The 15,705-nt window shown below is 41.7% G+C and overlaps 1 protein-coding gene across 1 annotated transcript; it reads right to left on the minus strand.

Moving 5' to 3' along the window:
- Positions 1-9,993: 9,993 nt before the first annotated feature.
- LOC127335166 (uncharacterized) lies at positions 9,994-10,686 on the minus strand. Its single transcript, XM_051361761.1, has one exon. It carries the CDS (start codon positions 10,684-10,686, stop codon positions 9,994-9,996), a length of 693 nt encoding a protein of 230 aa, XP_051217721.1.
- Between the last annotated feature and the right edge of the window lie 5,019 nt (positions 10,687-15,705).

The following is a 15,705-nucleotide window of genomic DNA, read 5'->3' on the forward strand; positions in this document are numbered from 1 at the left end:
TCTTTGTTCCGGCACGCTGCCGGGACGGGGAATTGCCCCCGGAAGGCATCTCCATCGACATCACCGTCATCGTCATCGCCGCTGCTGTCTCCTATGATGGGGAGGGAGTAGTTCTCCATCGAGGCTAAGGGCTTTACCGGCAGCTATGTGGTTCATCTCTCTCTTCCATTTGATCTTTATGTGATCATGAGCTTTGTGATCTAGTTGAATATCATCTATGTGCTACTCTAGTGATGTTATTAAAGTAGTCTATTCCTCCTTCATGATGTAATGGTGACAGTGTGTGCATCATGTAGTACTTGGTATAAGCTATGATTGTGATCTCTTGTAGATTATGAAGTTGACTATTACTATGATAGTATTGATGTGATCTATTCCCCCTTTCATATCCCGACGGTGATAGTGCGCATGCTATGTTAGTACTCGGTATAATTGCAATGGTCTATTATGCACTCTAAGGTTACTTAAATATGAACACCGAATGTTGTGGAGCTTGTTAACTCCGACTTGAGGGAGCTCTTGTAGCCCTACGCAATGAATGGTGTTTGTTATCCAACAAGAGAGTGTAGAGAAAGTAGTATTTGTTTATTCAGTTATGTGATCAATGTTGAGAGTGTCCACTAGTGAAAGTATGATCCCTAGGCCTTGTTTCCGAATAAGTTACACCACAGAGAATTGCCTCCCACGCCAGCAAGCTATTTTCTGGCACCGTTTCCAACAAGTTCTGCTACATGTTTATTTACTGCATTTTTACTTCCTGCAATATTACCACCATCTATATCACTTGCATTTTACTATCTCTTCGCCGAACTAGTGCACCTATACATCTGACAAGTGTATTAGGTGTGTTGGGGACACAAGAGACTTCTTGTATCGTGATTGCAGGGTTGCTTGAGAGGGATATCTTTGTCCTCTACCTCCCTGAGTTCGATAAACCTTGGGTGATTCACTTAAGGGAAACTTGCTGCTGTTCTACAAACCTCTGCTCTTGGAGGCCCAACACTGTCTACAGGAATAGAAGCGTGCGTAGACATCAGATGCCCAAGGCATCCCCTTCTTCATCAACAACTTATCAGGTCACCTCTAGTGAAACTATATTTTTATTCCGTCACATCTTATGTGCTTTACTTGGAGCGTCTGTTTGTTTTTATTTTTGTTTGTTTTTGAATAAATTTGGATCCTAGCAATCCTTGTGTGGGAGAGAGACACACTCCGCTTTTTCATATGAACACTAGTGTTCTTCGCTTTTACTTTAATATTCATGGCTAAAGTTAAAAGCCGCAACACTTATTGTTATTTTGTTGGAAACAGAAAATGCTTCATGTGGTAATTGGTATATTGTCTTGAATAATTTGATAATTGGCAATTGTTTTGAGCTCTCATAGATCATGTTTAAGCTTTTGCATCATGTAGTTTAAACCTATTAGTGGAGAACTACTGTAGAGCTTGTTGAAATTTGGTTTGCATGATTGGTCTCTCTAAAAGTCTAGATATTTTCTGGTAAAAGTGTTTGAACAACAAGGAAGACAGTGTAGAGTCTTATAATGCTTGTAATATGTTCTTATGTAAGTTTTGTTGTACCGGTTTGTACTTGTGTTTGCTTCAAACAACCTTGCTAGCCAAAGCCTTGTACTGAGAGGGAATGCTTCTCGTGCATCCAAAACCTTGAGCCAAAACCTATGCCATTTGTGTCCACCATAACTACCTACGATGTGGTATTTTTCTACCATTCCAAAGTAAATTGCTTGTGTGTTACCTTTAAAAAATTTCATTCCTTGTCTTTGCAATACATAGCTCATGGGAAAGTAGCCTAAAAACTATTGTGGTAATGAATATGTCGCTTATGTATCTTAGTTCTTATAAGTTGCTTGTTGAGCGGTAACCATGTTTCTGGGGACGCCATCAACCTGTTACACCTTTGTTGAATATCATGTGAGTTGCTATGCATGTTCGTCTTGTCTGAAGTAAGGGAGATTTCTCATGATTAAATAGTTTGAGTATGCATATTGTTAGAGAAGAACATTGGGCCGCCAACCAAAGCCATGTATCATGGTGGAAGTTTCAGCTTGGACATTAATCCTCAATCTCTTATGAGAATATTATCTGTTGTTGAATGCTTAAGCATTAAAGAGGAGTCCATTATCTGTTTTCTATGTTGTCCCGGTATGGATGTCCTTAAGTTGAGATCTATCAAAACTGAGAAATCAAATGCGATCTATCTCCTTGGACCTTTGTACAGGTGGTATAGAGGTACCCCTTTGTGACACTTGGTTGAAACATATGTAATGCAATGATAATCCATGGAAGTCCGAGCTAATTAGGACAAGGTGCGGGCACTATTGGTATTCGATGCATGAGGCTTGCAACTTATAGGAGGTTTTACGCATAACACATATGAATTATTACTACAGTTGACAAAATTGTTTCCATGTTTTCAAAATAAAAAGCTCTAGCACATGAGTAATCCCTGCTTCCCTCTGCGAAGGGCCTTTCTTTTACTTTATGTTGAGTCAGTTTACCTACTTCTTTCTATCTTAGAAGCAAACACTTGTGTCAACTGTGTGCATTGATTCTTACATGCTTACTTATTGCACTCATCATATTACTTTGTGTTGACAATTATCCATGAGATATACATGTTGAAAGTTGAAAGCAACTGCTGAAACTTAAATCTTCCTTTGTGTTGCTTCAAAACCTCTTATTAAGAATCTATTGCTTTATGAGTTAACTCTTATGCAAGACTTATTGATGCTTGTCTTGAAAGTACTATTCATGAAAAGTCTTGGCTATATGATTCAATTGTTTACTCATCATCTTTACCATTGCTTTGAATCACTTCATTCATCTCATATGCTTTACAATAGTATTGATCAAGATTATGATAGTAGCATGTCACTTCAGAAATTATCCCTGTTATCGTTTACCTACTCGAGGGCGAGTAGGAACTAAGCTTGGGGATGCTTGATACGTCTCCAACGTATCTATAATTTCTGATGTTCCATGCTAGTTTTAGGACAATACCTACATGTTTTGTTCATACTTTATATCATTTTTATGCATTTTCCGGTACTAACCTATTAACAAGATGCCGAAGCGCCAGTTCCTGTTTTTTGCTGTTTTTGGTTTCAGAAATCTTACACAGGAAATATTCTCGGAATTGGACGAAACAAAAGCCAAACTTCCTATTTTCCACGGAGGGTTCCAGAACATCGAAGGAGAGTCGGAGGCGGCCAGCAGGGGGCCCACAACATAGGGGGGCGTGGGCCCAGCCCTGGCCGCGCCACCAGGTGGGGAGGCCACCCCCTGGCTCCTCCGAGGCCGCCCTTCCGCCTATATATTCTCCCCGTCGCGAAAACCCTAAAGAAACAAGTCATATTCCACGAAGAGTTCTGTAGCCGCCGCCATCGCTAAGACAAGTTTCGGGGGACAGAATCTCTGTTCCGGCACGCCGCCGGGACGGGGAATTGCCCCCGGAGTCATCTCCATCGACACCACCGCCATCTTCATCGCCGTTGTTGTCTCCCATGATGAGGAGGGAGTAGTTCTCCCCCGAGGCTGAGGGCTCTACCGGTAGCTATGTGGTTCATCTCTCTCTCCCATGGTGTGATCTTTATGTGATCATGAGCTTTGTATCACTATTAATCTATGTGCTACTCTAGTGATGTTATTAAAGTAGTCTATTCCTCCTCCATGATGTAAAGTTGACAGTGTGTGCATCATGTAGTACTTGGCGTAGGTTATGATTGTAATCTCTTGTAGATTATGAAGTTAACTATTACTATGATAGTATTGATGTGATCTATTCCCCCTTTCATAGCTATTGTTGACAGTGTGTATGCTATGTTAGTACTCGGTCTAAATTGCAACGGTCTATTATGCACTCTAGAGGTTACTTTAATATGAACTCCGGATTCACTCTCCACAGTGTGACGGTGACAGTGTGCGCATCGTGTGTGATTCCTTTATGAAGTTGTGGAGCTTGTTTACTCCGGCTTGAGGGTGCTCTTGTAGCCCTACACAATGAATGGTGTTTGTTATCCAACAAGAGAGTGTTTGAGAGTAGCACAAGTGAGGAGAACTTATTTATTTATTATGTGATCATTGTTGAGAGTGTCCACTAGTGAAAGTATGATCCCTAGGCCTTGTTTCCAATCATTGAAACACCGTTTCCAACAAATTCTGCTACATGTTCGCTTGCTGCCATTTTTATTTCAGATTGCAATTGCTACTTATAATCATCCATATTACTTGTATTTCACTATCTCTTCGCCGAACTAGTGCACCTATACATCTGACAAGTGTATTAGGTGTGTTGGGGACACAAGAGACTTCTTGTATCTTAATTGTAGGGTTGCTTGAGAGGGATATCCTTGACCTCTACCTCCCTGAGTTCGATAAACCTTGGGTGATTCACTTAAGGGAAACTTGCTGCTGTTCTACAAACCCCTACTCTTGGAGGCCCAACACTGTCTACAAGAATAGAAGCACACGTAGACATCAAGTATCCGAGAGACGTATCCAAACCTGTTGGGTTAATGATGAGATAAAAATAAAATGATGCCATTTTATTTTGTGGATTATGCTTTAGAGACTACCGCTTTTACACTAAATAGAGCGTCATCATAATCCGTTGAAATGACACCATACGTGTTATGGCATGGGTATAAACCCTAATAGTCCTTTCTTAAATTTTGGTATGCATAGCATAAGTAAATAAGTTTACAACCAAAATCGGATGAGTGTCTTTGTTGGTTATCCTAGAGAATTGATTGGGAATTCTTTCCACTATGAAGTCAAAGACAAAAGTGTTTGTCGACGTTTCATACTTATTTCCAATAAATTGTTTCTAGCGAAGTATTTGAGTGGGAGGACAATGGAACTTGATAAGGTTTATGAACTTGAGCATGATGATCAGAGTAGCGCAGCATCGGAAATGGTTCCGGAAGCGGCCACGACGATCATGGATCCCATGTATATAAAGTGTTATAGTCATCAAAGTACCTATTGAACCTTGTAGATGTGGTTTACTTTGTGATCAAATAAATGATTTGTGGACAAAGGATTGATTTTGAACAATGATAAACCAACTACATACAAAGAAGTTATGATGGGCCCTGACTCCGTTAAAATGGCTATGCGCCATGAAATCCAAGATAGGTGAATACTTTTTGAAAGTAAATGGATCTATAAAATTGGTGGACTTGGATGGAATATCCTTGAAGAAGCTCGACTTGTCGAAAAGTTGTTTACGACAAAGCTCAAAGAGTTGACTACGATAAGATTAGATCTTCCGTAGTGATGCTTGTAGTCTATATGGATTATTCTAGTAATCGCTACATATTTCTTTTATGAGATATGATAGTAGGATGGCAGAAATACATTCCTTACCAGAAGTGTGTATGAAGGATGTATACTAGATACAAACCAAAGAGTTTTTGCTAGTCCATGGAATACTAGATAGGTATACGAACTTCAATTGGATGAAGTGAGTATCGCGGAGTTGGAATCTTCACCGGATGAAATAGTCAAAGAGTTTTGATTTCATCAGAAACGATGAAGATGCTTGCATTTGCAAGAAATTAAGTGGGAGCGCTGAGACATATTTATAATACTTTGTGTAGATGACATATCGTTGATTATAAATAATGTAATCATGTACTTGATGTGATTAGAAGATTTCATTGAGAATTAACTTCAATGAAAGGATATGAACTGAAACATATTTAGTGTCAAGATCTATGAAGATAGATTTAAACACATAATAAGTTTAAGTTAAAGTACATAGAATGAATATTGAAGTAGTTCAATATAAAAGTATTAAGAAGGTGTTGTTTTCCATGTGAAGGTTTAAACAAGACTTGAGTGTATTTGACACTCAGTGAGTAAAAACACATGAGTGATTTTAGATCACAAATAATATGTACACAATCAGATGTCCTGTGCTCTAAAGAGTTACGAGCATATACCAGAATGATTCATGTGATGATCATTGGACAACAGTAAGAATATCCCTGAGTGATTTAGAAGAACCAAGGATATATATATATATATAGTTTTGTATGGGGTAATGACAAACAAATCGCTGTAAGGTGTTGCACCGATATTAGTTTGGTCTCATATAAAAATAAAAATTTCAATCTCAATTAGGCTAAGTGTTGTTTAAAAGGTAGCACAATGAGCTAGAAGAAGTATATGCTAGATTTAGATGAGTTCTAAATGTTGTGATGGATTCTACAAACAAAGGCAGAGTATATGTCATTGTTTTGACAATGACTGAGGATGTTTAAGTCGAGGAGTTCTTTGAGAACTTGGTGTAGTTCCGATAGTGTCAGAACTTTGAAGCTATATTGTGTGTGACAATATTAGTGACATATTTTAGACCGCGGAATTAAGGTTGCACCAGAGGACTAAGCATATATGCTGACTCATTTGGAAAATGAGTGATGCGTTGAGACGCAAATGAATTGCAAAATACATACGTTTCTGAGCGTGTCAGATCCGTTGACTAAAACCTCTCCCGTGAGCAAACATGATAAGCACCAGAAGGCCAAGGTGTTATATCTTTACAAATGTAAACTAGATTATTGACTCTAGTGCAAGTGGGAGACTGTTGAAGATATGCCCAAGAGGCAATAATAAATTAGTTATTGTTATATCTTAGTGTTCATGATAAATGTTTACATCCCATGCTATAATTGTATTAACCGAAACATTGATACATGTGTGTCATGTAAACAACAAGGAGTCCCTAGTAAGCCTCTTGTATAACTAGCTTGTTGATTAATAGATGATCATGGTTTCGTGATCATGAACATTGGATGTTGTTAATAACAAGGTTATGTCATTGGGTGAATGATATAATGGACATACACCCAAATAAGCGTAGCATGAGATCAAGTCATTAAGTTCAACTTGCTATAAGCTTTCGATACATAGTTACCTAGTCCTTCGACCATGAGATCATGTAAATCACTTACACCGGAAGGGTACTTTGATTACATCAAACACCATTGCGTAAATGGGTGGTTATAAAGATGGGATTAAGTATTCAGAAAGTGTGAGTTGAGGCATATGGATCAACAGTGGGATTTGTCCATCCCGATGACGGATAGATATACTCTGGGCCCTCTCGGTGGAATGTCGTCTGATTAGCTTGCAAGCATGTGATTGGATCACAAGAGATGACATACCACAGTTACGAGTAAAGAGTACTTGAACAAGGTATGGAGATACCGATGATCGAACCTCGGACAAGTAAAGTATCGTGTGACAAAGGGAATCGGTATCGTATGTAAATGGTTCAATCGATCACTAAGTTATCGTTGAATATGTGGAAGCCATTATGGATCTCCAGATCCCGCTATTGGTTATTGCTCGGAGAGGAGTCTCGATCATGTCTGCATAGTTCACGAACCGTAGGGTGACGCGCTTAAGGTTCGATGTCGCATAAGTAGATTCAGAATATGAGATGGAAACCGAAGTTTGTTCGAAGTCTCGGATGGGATCCAGGACATCACGAGGAGGTCGGGAATGGTCCGGAGAATAAGATTCATATATGGGAAGTCATTTTCAGGGTTCCGGAAAAGTTCAGGATTTTTCGGTATTGTACTAGAGGTTCTAGAAGGTTCCGGAGGGTACCATAGTGGGGCCCACCTATCCCGGATGACCAACATGGACCGGAGGGGTCGCATAGGCCCACATGGGACATGCACACCAGCCCCCCAAGGCCCATGTGGCTGTACCAAGTGGATAAGATCAAATCCCTTGAAAATAGGGACTTAACTTTGGGGGAAGTTCCCCCCTTGTTTTGGCCGACCCTTGGGCTTGGAGGAGGGGCCAAGGCAGCCCCCCACGCCTATAAAAGAGGGAGGGGAGGGCTGGGGCGCAGCACATCATCCCCCCAAGCCCTAGCCGCCCCTCTCTCCCTCCTCCTTCTTCCTGCGCAGGCTTGGCGAAGCCCTGCAGGAATTTCTCCTCCACCTCCACCACCACGCCGTCGTGTTGCTGGGATTTCGAGGGGATCTACCACACCTCCGCTGCCCGCTGGAACGGGGAGAGGAATGGCTTCATCGACACCGTACGCGCGATCGAGTACGGAAGTGCTGCCGGATTGCAGCACTGGGGACGATCGTCTACACCAACAACGAGATCTAATCTCATAGGCTTTGGAAATCTTCGAGGGTTAGTCTCATATCAATCTCGTTGCTCCGATCTTGTAGATTAGATCTTGGGTGTTCCATAGATTAGATCTTGGATTTATTCGTCTTTGCGGTAGGAAATTTTTTGTTTTCTATGCAACGAACCCTAACACTTATTCTCATGACAAGCTCTAGTTCATCGAAAACGGATTACGCATAGATCACTTGTTGCGTTTTCGAGTTTGGTGATTTTCTCGGTTTCTCATGTTGAGGTGTTGCATCTCTAAATATAATATAAAATCACCCCCCACTAGTTCCCATATTTTGTTGGGTATGCTCTTGTCGTCCTCTTTCCAACAAAATTGGTTTCACTCTATTCGGAGCTACCAATCTTAAGTTTTGGATTTTACAAGGTAGCAGGTCTATATCACCAGGCCGGATATTTGCAAAATATCCGGCCCCTAAAAATCAGCTAAGGACTTTTGGCGAAGTGGCTCAGTGATACCCTGGATAGGGGCCGGATTTTTGGCCGGACTTTTGCCCGGAATTTCCCAGGGCCGGATTTTTCAGGGGGGCCGGATTATCCGGCCCTAACTTACACCGGATAATCCGGCCCTCGATTTGCCCCAACGGCTCGATTTTCTTGGGGGATATAAATACCCCTTCTTCCTCCTTGGGCTGGTGCTTCTCTCACTCTCTCTCTCCTCCATTATTGAACTAGAGAAGCTTGCTCTATGTCTCAATCCCTCCATGATTCTTGCCCCCATTCGAGGGAAAAGAGAGAGGAGATCTAGATCTACATTTCTACCAATCAAATCCATCTCTTTGTGAGTGGAATCCTCTAGATCTTGATCTTGGTGTTCTTTGTGAATTCCTTTGTTCTTCCTCTCTTATTCCCCCAATAGCTTTTGTAGCTTTGGTGGAATTTGAGAGTGAGGGACTTGCCATTGCATTTGGTGCATCGGTTTGAGTTCCCCATGGTGATTCGTGGTGGTGAAAGCAAGAAGGTTGTTACTCTTGGGTTCTTGGAACCCTAGACGGATTCTAGACCTTTGTGGTGATTTGTTGGGAGCCTCCAATTAAGTTGTGGATGTGTGCCCCAACCTTTGTGTAAGGCCCGTTTTCCGCCTCGAAGGAAATCCCTTAGTGGAACCGTGACGTAAGCCTTTGTGGCGAGGGTCACCGGAGATTTAGGTGAGGCGCCTTCGTGGCGTTCGGTGTGTGGTGTGAGTACCGCATCTTGGGGTGAGGCCTTTGTGGCGTTGGTGTGCATCGAGCAACCACACCTCAAGGTCAGCCTCTTGTGGCGTTCGGGAGCACTAAGCCACCGCACCTCTCCACTGGAGATTAGCACTCGCAAGAGTGTGAACTTCGGGATAAATCATCGTCTCCCGCGTGCCTCGGTTATCTCTATACCCGAGCTCTTTACTTATGCACTTTACCTTGTGATAGCCATCGTGCTTGAAGTCATATATATCTTGCATCACATACTTGCTTGTATTGCTTAGCATAAGTTGTTGGTGCACATAGATGAACCATTGCTTAGAATAAGTTGTTGGTGCACATAGGTGAACCATAGTATATAGGCTTTGGGCTTGACAAAGTAAACGCTAGTTTTATTCCGCATTTGTTAAGCCCATCTCGTAAAAGTTTTAAACCGCCTATTCACCCCCCCTCTAGGCGACATCCGTGTCCTTTCACATGGGCCGGGCGCGGGTGCAGTCCAGCTGCCGCGTGGGTCAACGGGAGCAGGATTCCCATTCTTCTTCTTCTTCCAGCGACCATTGCCGTTGCCGGAGCCGCCGCCTGGAGCACCGCCGGAGGAGGGGCCGGCAGTGTGCCCGTACAGCGCGACCTAAGACGCCGACGACATCCCCGGGAGCGAGGCGGGGAGCTGGTTCTCGTGGAGGAGCAGGAGGGACCGCGTCTGCAGAAAGGTTGGGAAGGGGACCTGCATGGTGACGAGCGTGGTGATGTCGCTGAACCGCGGATTCAGGCCGCGCAGGCAAGTGGGGACCAGGGTTTGGTCGGTCACGGGCTGGCCGACATTGCGAAGAGCGTCGGAGAGAGTCTTGAGGCGGTGGCAGTAGGCGGCGATGGTGCGATCGCCCTGTGCTAGGGCACGGAACCCCGCCTCGAGGTAGACTGCGCGAGTGAGCTGATTGTCGAGGAAGAGGTTGCGGATCAGCATGTAGGCGACGTAGGCGGTCTGGTTCGGGCCCATGATGGTGTCGAGGATGTCGTCGCTGATGGAGCCGTACAGCCACGAGCGGACCGTGAAGTCTTGACGCATCCACTCTGCATCGCGAGCAGCAGCCGGGGTGTCGACGGAGATGTGGTCGGTGAGCTCGTACCGGCCGAGGAGAACGCCGAGCAGCATGTCCCACTTGGTGAAGTTGGAAGCCTGGAGGTTGAGGACGACCGGGATGTGCGTTTTCACGTTGGCGACGTTGACGGCGAGGGCGGCCGGCGAGGGAGGCGCGATGGCGGGCGCCACGGTGTCCGTGAGGGCACCTGCCGTCGAGGAGATCTGGGCGGGGCTCGTCATGGCGGCGGTCTAGGGTAGACGACGGCGGCCAGATTGGATCGGGAGGGTGCGGCGGAAGCGCTTTAGGGTTTAGGAACGAACAACTGATGCCATATAAACGAGAATAGATTTGAGGGAAGACACCTCTCAATGGGGTGATCGGCTCAATATATATAGGAGGATTACAAAGCCTTGGAGACCAAGGAAACTACCAATACACATATCAATCTACAGCTATACATGTATAATACGGGTCAGTAGAACTATACAAGTTTATACTTTAACAGTTGTCCTCGCATCCTCCCCTCACCACCTGGGGGAGCCCGTCCGCCCGTACAGCGTGTCAGGAGCACCGCCTCATCAAATACTTTCATCTCGCGTAGACGACTAATGACAGCTACAAGCTACGCCAAAAAGATGTTGATACATCGGACTCCAAGTGCAGAGTGTTTTATCAAGGGAGTACTTTTCCCTACAAGGGTGACTCGAGAGATTATATCGAACTCTCGAGGAACAAAATGGAAAATTGTTCTCTTCTCTCTTCTTCAAGCAATCCTGCAAGTAAAATAAATGCCTTGTGTCCCCAAGTCCACCGTGTGGTTGCCAATCACAAGGTTTTGCATAAGTAAATAACACAAGTAGTAATAAAACAAGTACAAACTAAACTAGATAAAATAACTAAGTAAAAATTGTAAAGATATTGATTATTTTTTGGTGTTTTGGATGCAAATAACAAAAGTAAATATTTTTGTATTTTCGGAATAAGATAGTGCAAAAAATAGAAAACAATGTAAAAGCAATATGAAGGTGTTTCTTATGATAAAAAGTGGACCGGGGTTCATGGGTTCATTTGACTATTCTCTCGTAAAGTTGTGGTGGACAAAAAGCAATTCATCAATGAGATATGAAGATACAAATAATATTATTTGTAAGATCAGAACTAATATAGGCATCACGTCCTAACATAGAGATGATGTAACACACCTCTCTTATACTCCACAAGAAAGAAACTTCATCAATCTTGTATTAAGAATTAACAGAACATATAGTAATAAGTACTTTGATATGAAGTTTGAATATCAAATATGCTACCTTGAACAAACAAGATCATCATTGCTATCACATGATGAACATAGCACAAGCATTCACTTAATCCATAGTGAGGTAGCAAAATAAAGGCAAAGCCATAATAGATCATGAACATATTGTCACTATCCAATCACTAAAACCATGCTACTCCATCTAACACACACACATGACCCCACACACGATCTTGCATAGATGTTGGATCAGACCATAAACTTAAGAACGGGGTATATAATATGCATCTATAAATACATCTCACAATATAATAAGATCAGATCTCATAAAACAATATCATAGAACAAAGATCCACCACATAGGTATTACAAATATGACCATAATCATGATAGACAACTCATATGACAGTAAGTACTATGAAGAACATAAGAGAAATATATCAAGCTACTTCCACAAATCCGTAATCCAGAGGTGGACTACTCCCTCTTGGTCATGTAGATCATGATGAAGACGTTGGAGAAGGTGGAGATCCCTCTGGTGGTGATCCCGGCGGAGTTTTCCTCTCCAATCTTCTCTGCAGTAGCCTCCGTTTTGGTGTTTCTGTCTTTCTGTGGTGATCTCCCCCGAGAACTCTCTGGGCCATATATATATATGGTTTTTTTAGGGCAAAGTACATCGGTTCACGAAATAATTAAGGAAAATGGGTGATTGATAACAGAACAGAGGTGGGTGGCGCGGCCAGCCTTCCAGGCCATGATACGTTGCAAACGTATCTATAATTTTTGATGCTCCATGCTTGTTTTACACCAATTGCTATATGTTTTGTTTACACTTTGTGGCATTTTTATGCATTTTTTGAACTAACCTATTAACAAGATGCCACAGTGCCAGTTCCTATTTTCTGCTATTTTTGTATTTCATAAAAGTTGTTCTGGAAATATTCTCGGAATTGGACGAAACAAAACCGAAGTTCCTATTTTTCTGTCATGAAGATGGTGTGGGCCCCTCAGGCGCCCACCGACATCGTCCTTTCGAGTATATATTTCTCCCGACGCGAAAACCCTAAATCAATCAGCCTCCATCCACGAAAATTTCCGTAGCTCCGCCGCGAAAACCCTAATACCTAAAAAGTGTATTGGGTGTGTTGGGGAAACAAGAGACTATTGTATCTTAATTGCAGGGTTGCTTGAGAGGGATATATTTGAACTCTACCTCTCTGAGTTCGATAAACTTTGGGTGATTCACTTAAGGGTAACTTGCTGCTGTTCTACAAACCTCTGCACTTGGAGACCCAACACTGTCTACAAGAATAGAACCGTGCGTAGACATCAGAACGTCATATGCTGTTGAAAGTTTTTGAGCACCTTCCCTGGGTTATTATCTAACTATCATTAGTTTTGCACTTTTCTATTTGATAAATAGAGGATTATCGAAAAAATCGATCTTTACCTGTTGTTCTGTTTTGACAGATTTCTGCCACTATTTGCATTTGCCTCTTAATGTTTTTATTTTTGAGTTCTTTTGAGAGAAAGATCTTTTAAAAGAAGTTGCTACAGTAGCTAATGTTCTAATGGATGTTTGACTTGTATTGAAACTGAACCAATGTGGATTTATTATCTTGAATACACTAATGTTGCTAATGAAAACTGTGTGAAGTTTTGTATGAAGGAAGTTTTCAAGTGTAGGGAGAGAACAATGATGTGATGTGATGAAGGATGGACAAAAGCTGAAGCTTAGGGATGCCCATGTCACCCCGAGAAATATCCAAGATGTACAAGCGTCAAATCTTGGGATGCCCAAGGTATCCCCTTCTTGATCAACAAAAATATCAGGTCATCTTTCAAGACACTATATTTTTATTGCTTCATATGCTATGTGTTTTTCTTGGAGTGTCTTTATTTTTGTTTTTAGTTTTATTTTGTTTTGTTTGCTTGAGTATATGGTTGGATCCCAGCATACTTGTTTTGGAGAATGACACACTCCATTTTCATTGCATAAAACACTATAGTTTTCACACTTATTGTTCTGCGAGTGTTCTCTTTTGGTAGTACTGCGTTTAGCTCTTGTTTTCCACTCGTATTTTTTTCAAAGCTTGTTAGTTTTCTTTAGTTAGGTATGATTAGCTCTCTGGTCTTTATTGATTATTATCTATGAGAGTTGTTTCAAATAAATTGATTGGTGTTGGAGAAGAGCAAAATATTTTATGCTTATAGTGGTGCAAAAGGAAGCTTGTTTAGACTGTGGCTTAGACTTTAGCATGTCATGTTAGATGTTTTTTAATTATATGATTACTAGCTATTGTTGTAGCATGACTTGTCTCAAATAGCTGACTTGTCTCATTTAGTTTTTGACTTGTAATATCATTTTATGCTTTGATTAATAATGTTTTGTCGGTATGCATGATTATGATCATTATTGCTCTCTTAGTTGGTCGCTCCTAGTCTTTTGCTAGCCTTCACCTGTACTGAGTATGATCTCTACTCGTGCATCAAACTCCCCCCCCCCCCCCCCCCACAAAAAACAAAGTTTGCCACTCCAAAGTAAATTGCTTGTGTGCTATCTTTAAAACTTTTAAAAGCTATTACCTGTTTTGTGTTCCTGTTTTAGCTCATGAGAAAGTGTTGGATGATTTATTGTCTCTTTCATGTTTATTTGGCTTCACTCCTGCATAATTTGCTAGTCCTTAATATTGTAAAAAGAGCAGGCAAACGGCGCCTAGCCCACTAAATATAAATAATCAAATAAATCTCCTAACACTATGGGCTTGAGAAATCATGAACTTAGCTTGTTCAAATAAAGGAGAAGATGAACTTTATTGTTCTCTCTATGGGAGCCACTCTTGAAGCCACTAAACATGAAAGGATGATAAATCATTTGATGCCATTCGTTGACATAGACATACATACCTCTCAAAATACATTTTCAACACCTCTATTTTTTTCAAAATAAAAAGCTCTAGCACATGAGTAATCTCTGCTTCCCTCTGCGAAGGGCCTTTCTTTTACTTTTATGTTGAATCTTCATCTTCTAACTTTATGCACCAATTAAGAGAGCAGAGTTGTCATTCTGAGTATAATGCGCAAAGTCCCAAAATTTATTATTGATTGATTCATGATTATGTTATTTCTTTTTCTCAAACTATTTGTATCTAGTCACCCTTTGAACTAAAAAGGTGTCCTGGCATTTATGTTTTGCTATTCCATGAAGGACAAGCTGAATACCACTTTGCTATGTTTTCTCTATGCTCGAAACAAACAAATAGCTTTCAATGCATTATTATTCATGATCTTTTGTTTGTGTTACTTTTCATATTGCAACATAGTTGCTAAGTTACATTGTTTGAATTTTATCCATCATGCCTATGTTTACAGTACTTTGATCTCAGCTTGCAATGCTTTTACAATAACTTGATCAAGATTGTGTTGGCTGCATGTCACCTCAAAAATTATTTTGTTATCACTTACCTACTCAAGGACGAGAAGGAGTTAAGATTGGGGATGCTGATACGTTGCAAACGTATCTATAATTTTTGATGCTCCATGTTTGTTTTACACCAATTGCTATATCTTTTGTTTACACTTCATGGCATTTATATGCATGTTTTGAAACTAACCTATTAACAAGATGCCATAATGCCAGTTCCTATTTTCTGTTGTTTTTGTAATTCAGAAAAGTTGTTCTGGAAATATTCTCGGAATTGGACGAACCAAAAGCCGAAGTTCCTATTTTTCTGTCACGAAGATGAAGTCCGAAGGGGAGACGGAGAAGAGCCGGGAGGGGGGCACACCACCCCTAGGCACAGCCCCCCCTGGCCGCACCTAGGCATGGTGTGGGCCCCCCGGGCGCCCACCGATATCGCCCTTTTGCCTATATATTGCTCCCGACACGAAAACCTTAAATCAATCAGCTTCCATCCATGAAAAGTTCCGTAGCTCCACCGCCCTGTCGGGATGGGGAATTGCCCCCAGAGCCATCTCCATCGAATCCACCGCCATCTTC

This window comes from Lolium perenne, chromosome 1, assembly GCF_019359855.2.
Source record: "Lolium perenne isolate Kyuss_39 chromosome 1, Kyuss_2.0, whole genome shotgun sequence".
NCBI classification, from domain to species: Eukaryota; Viridiplantae; Streptophyta; class Magnoliopsida; order Poales; family Poaceae; genus Lolium; species Lolium perenne.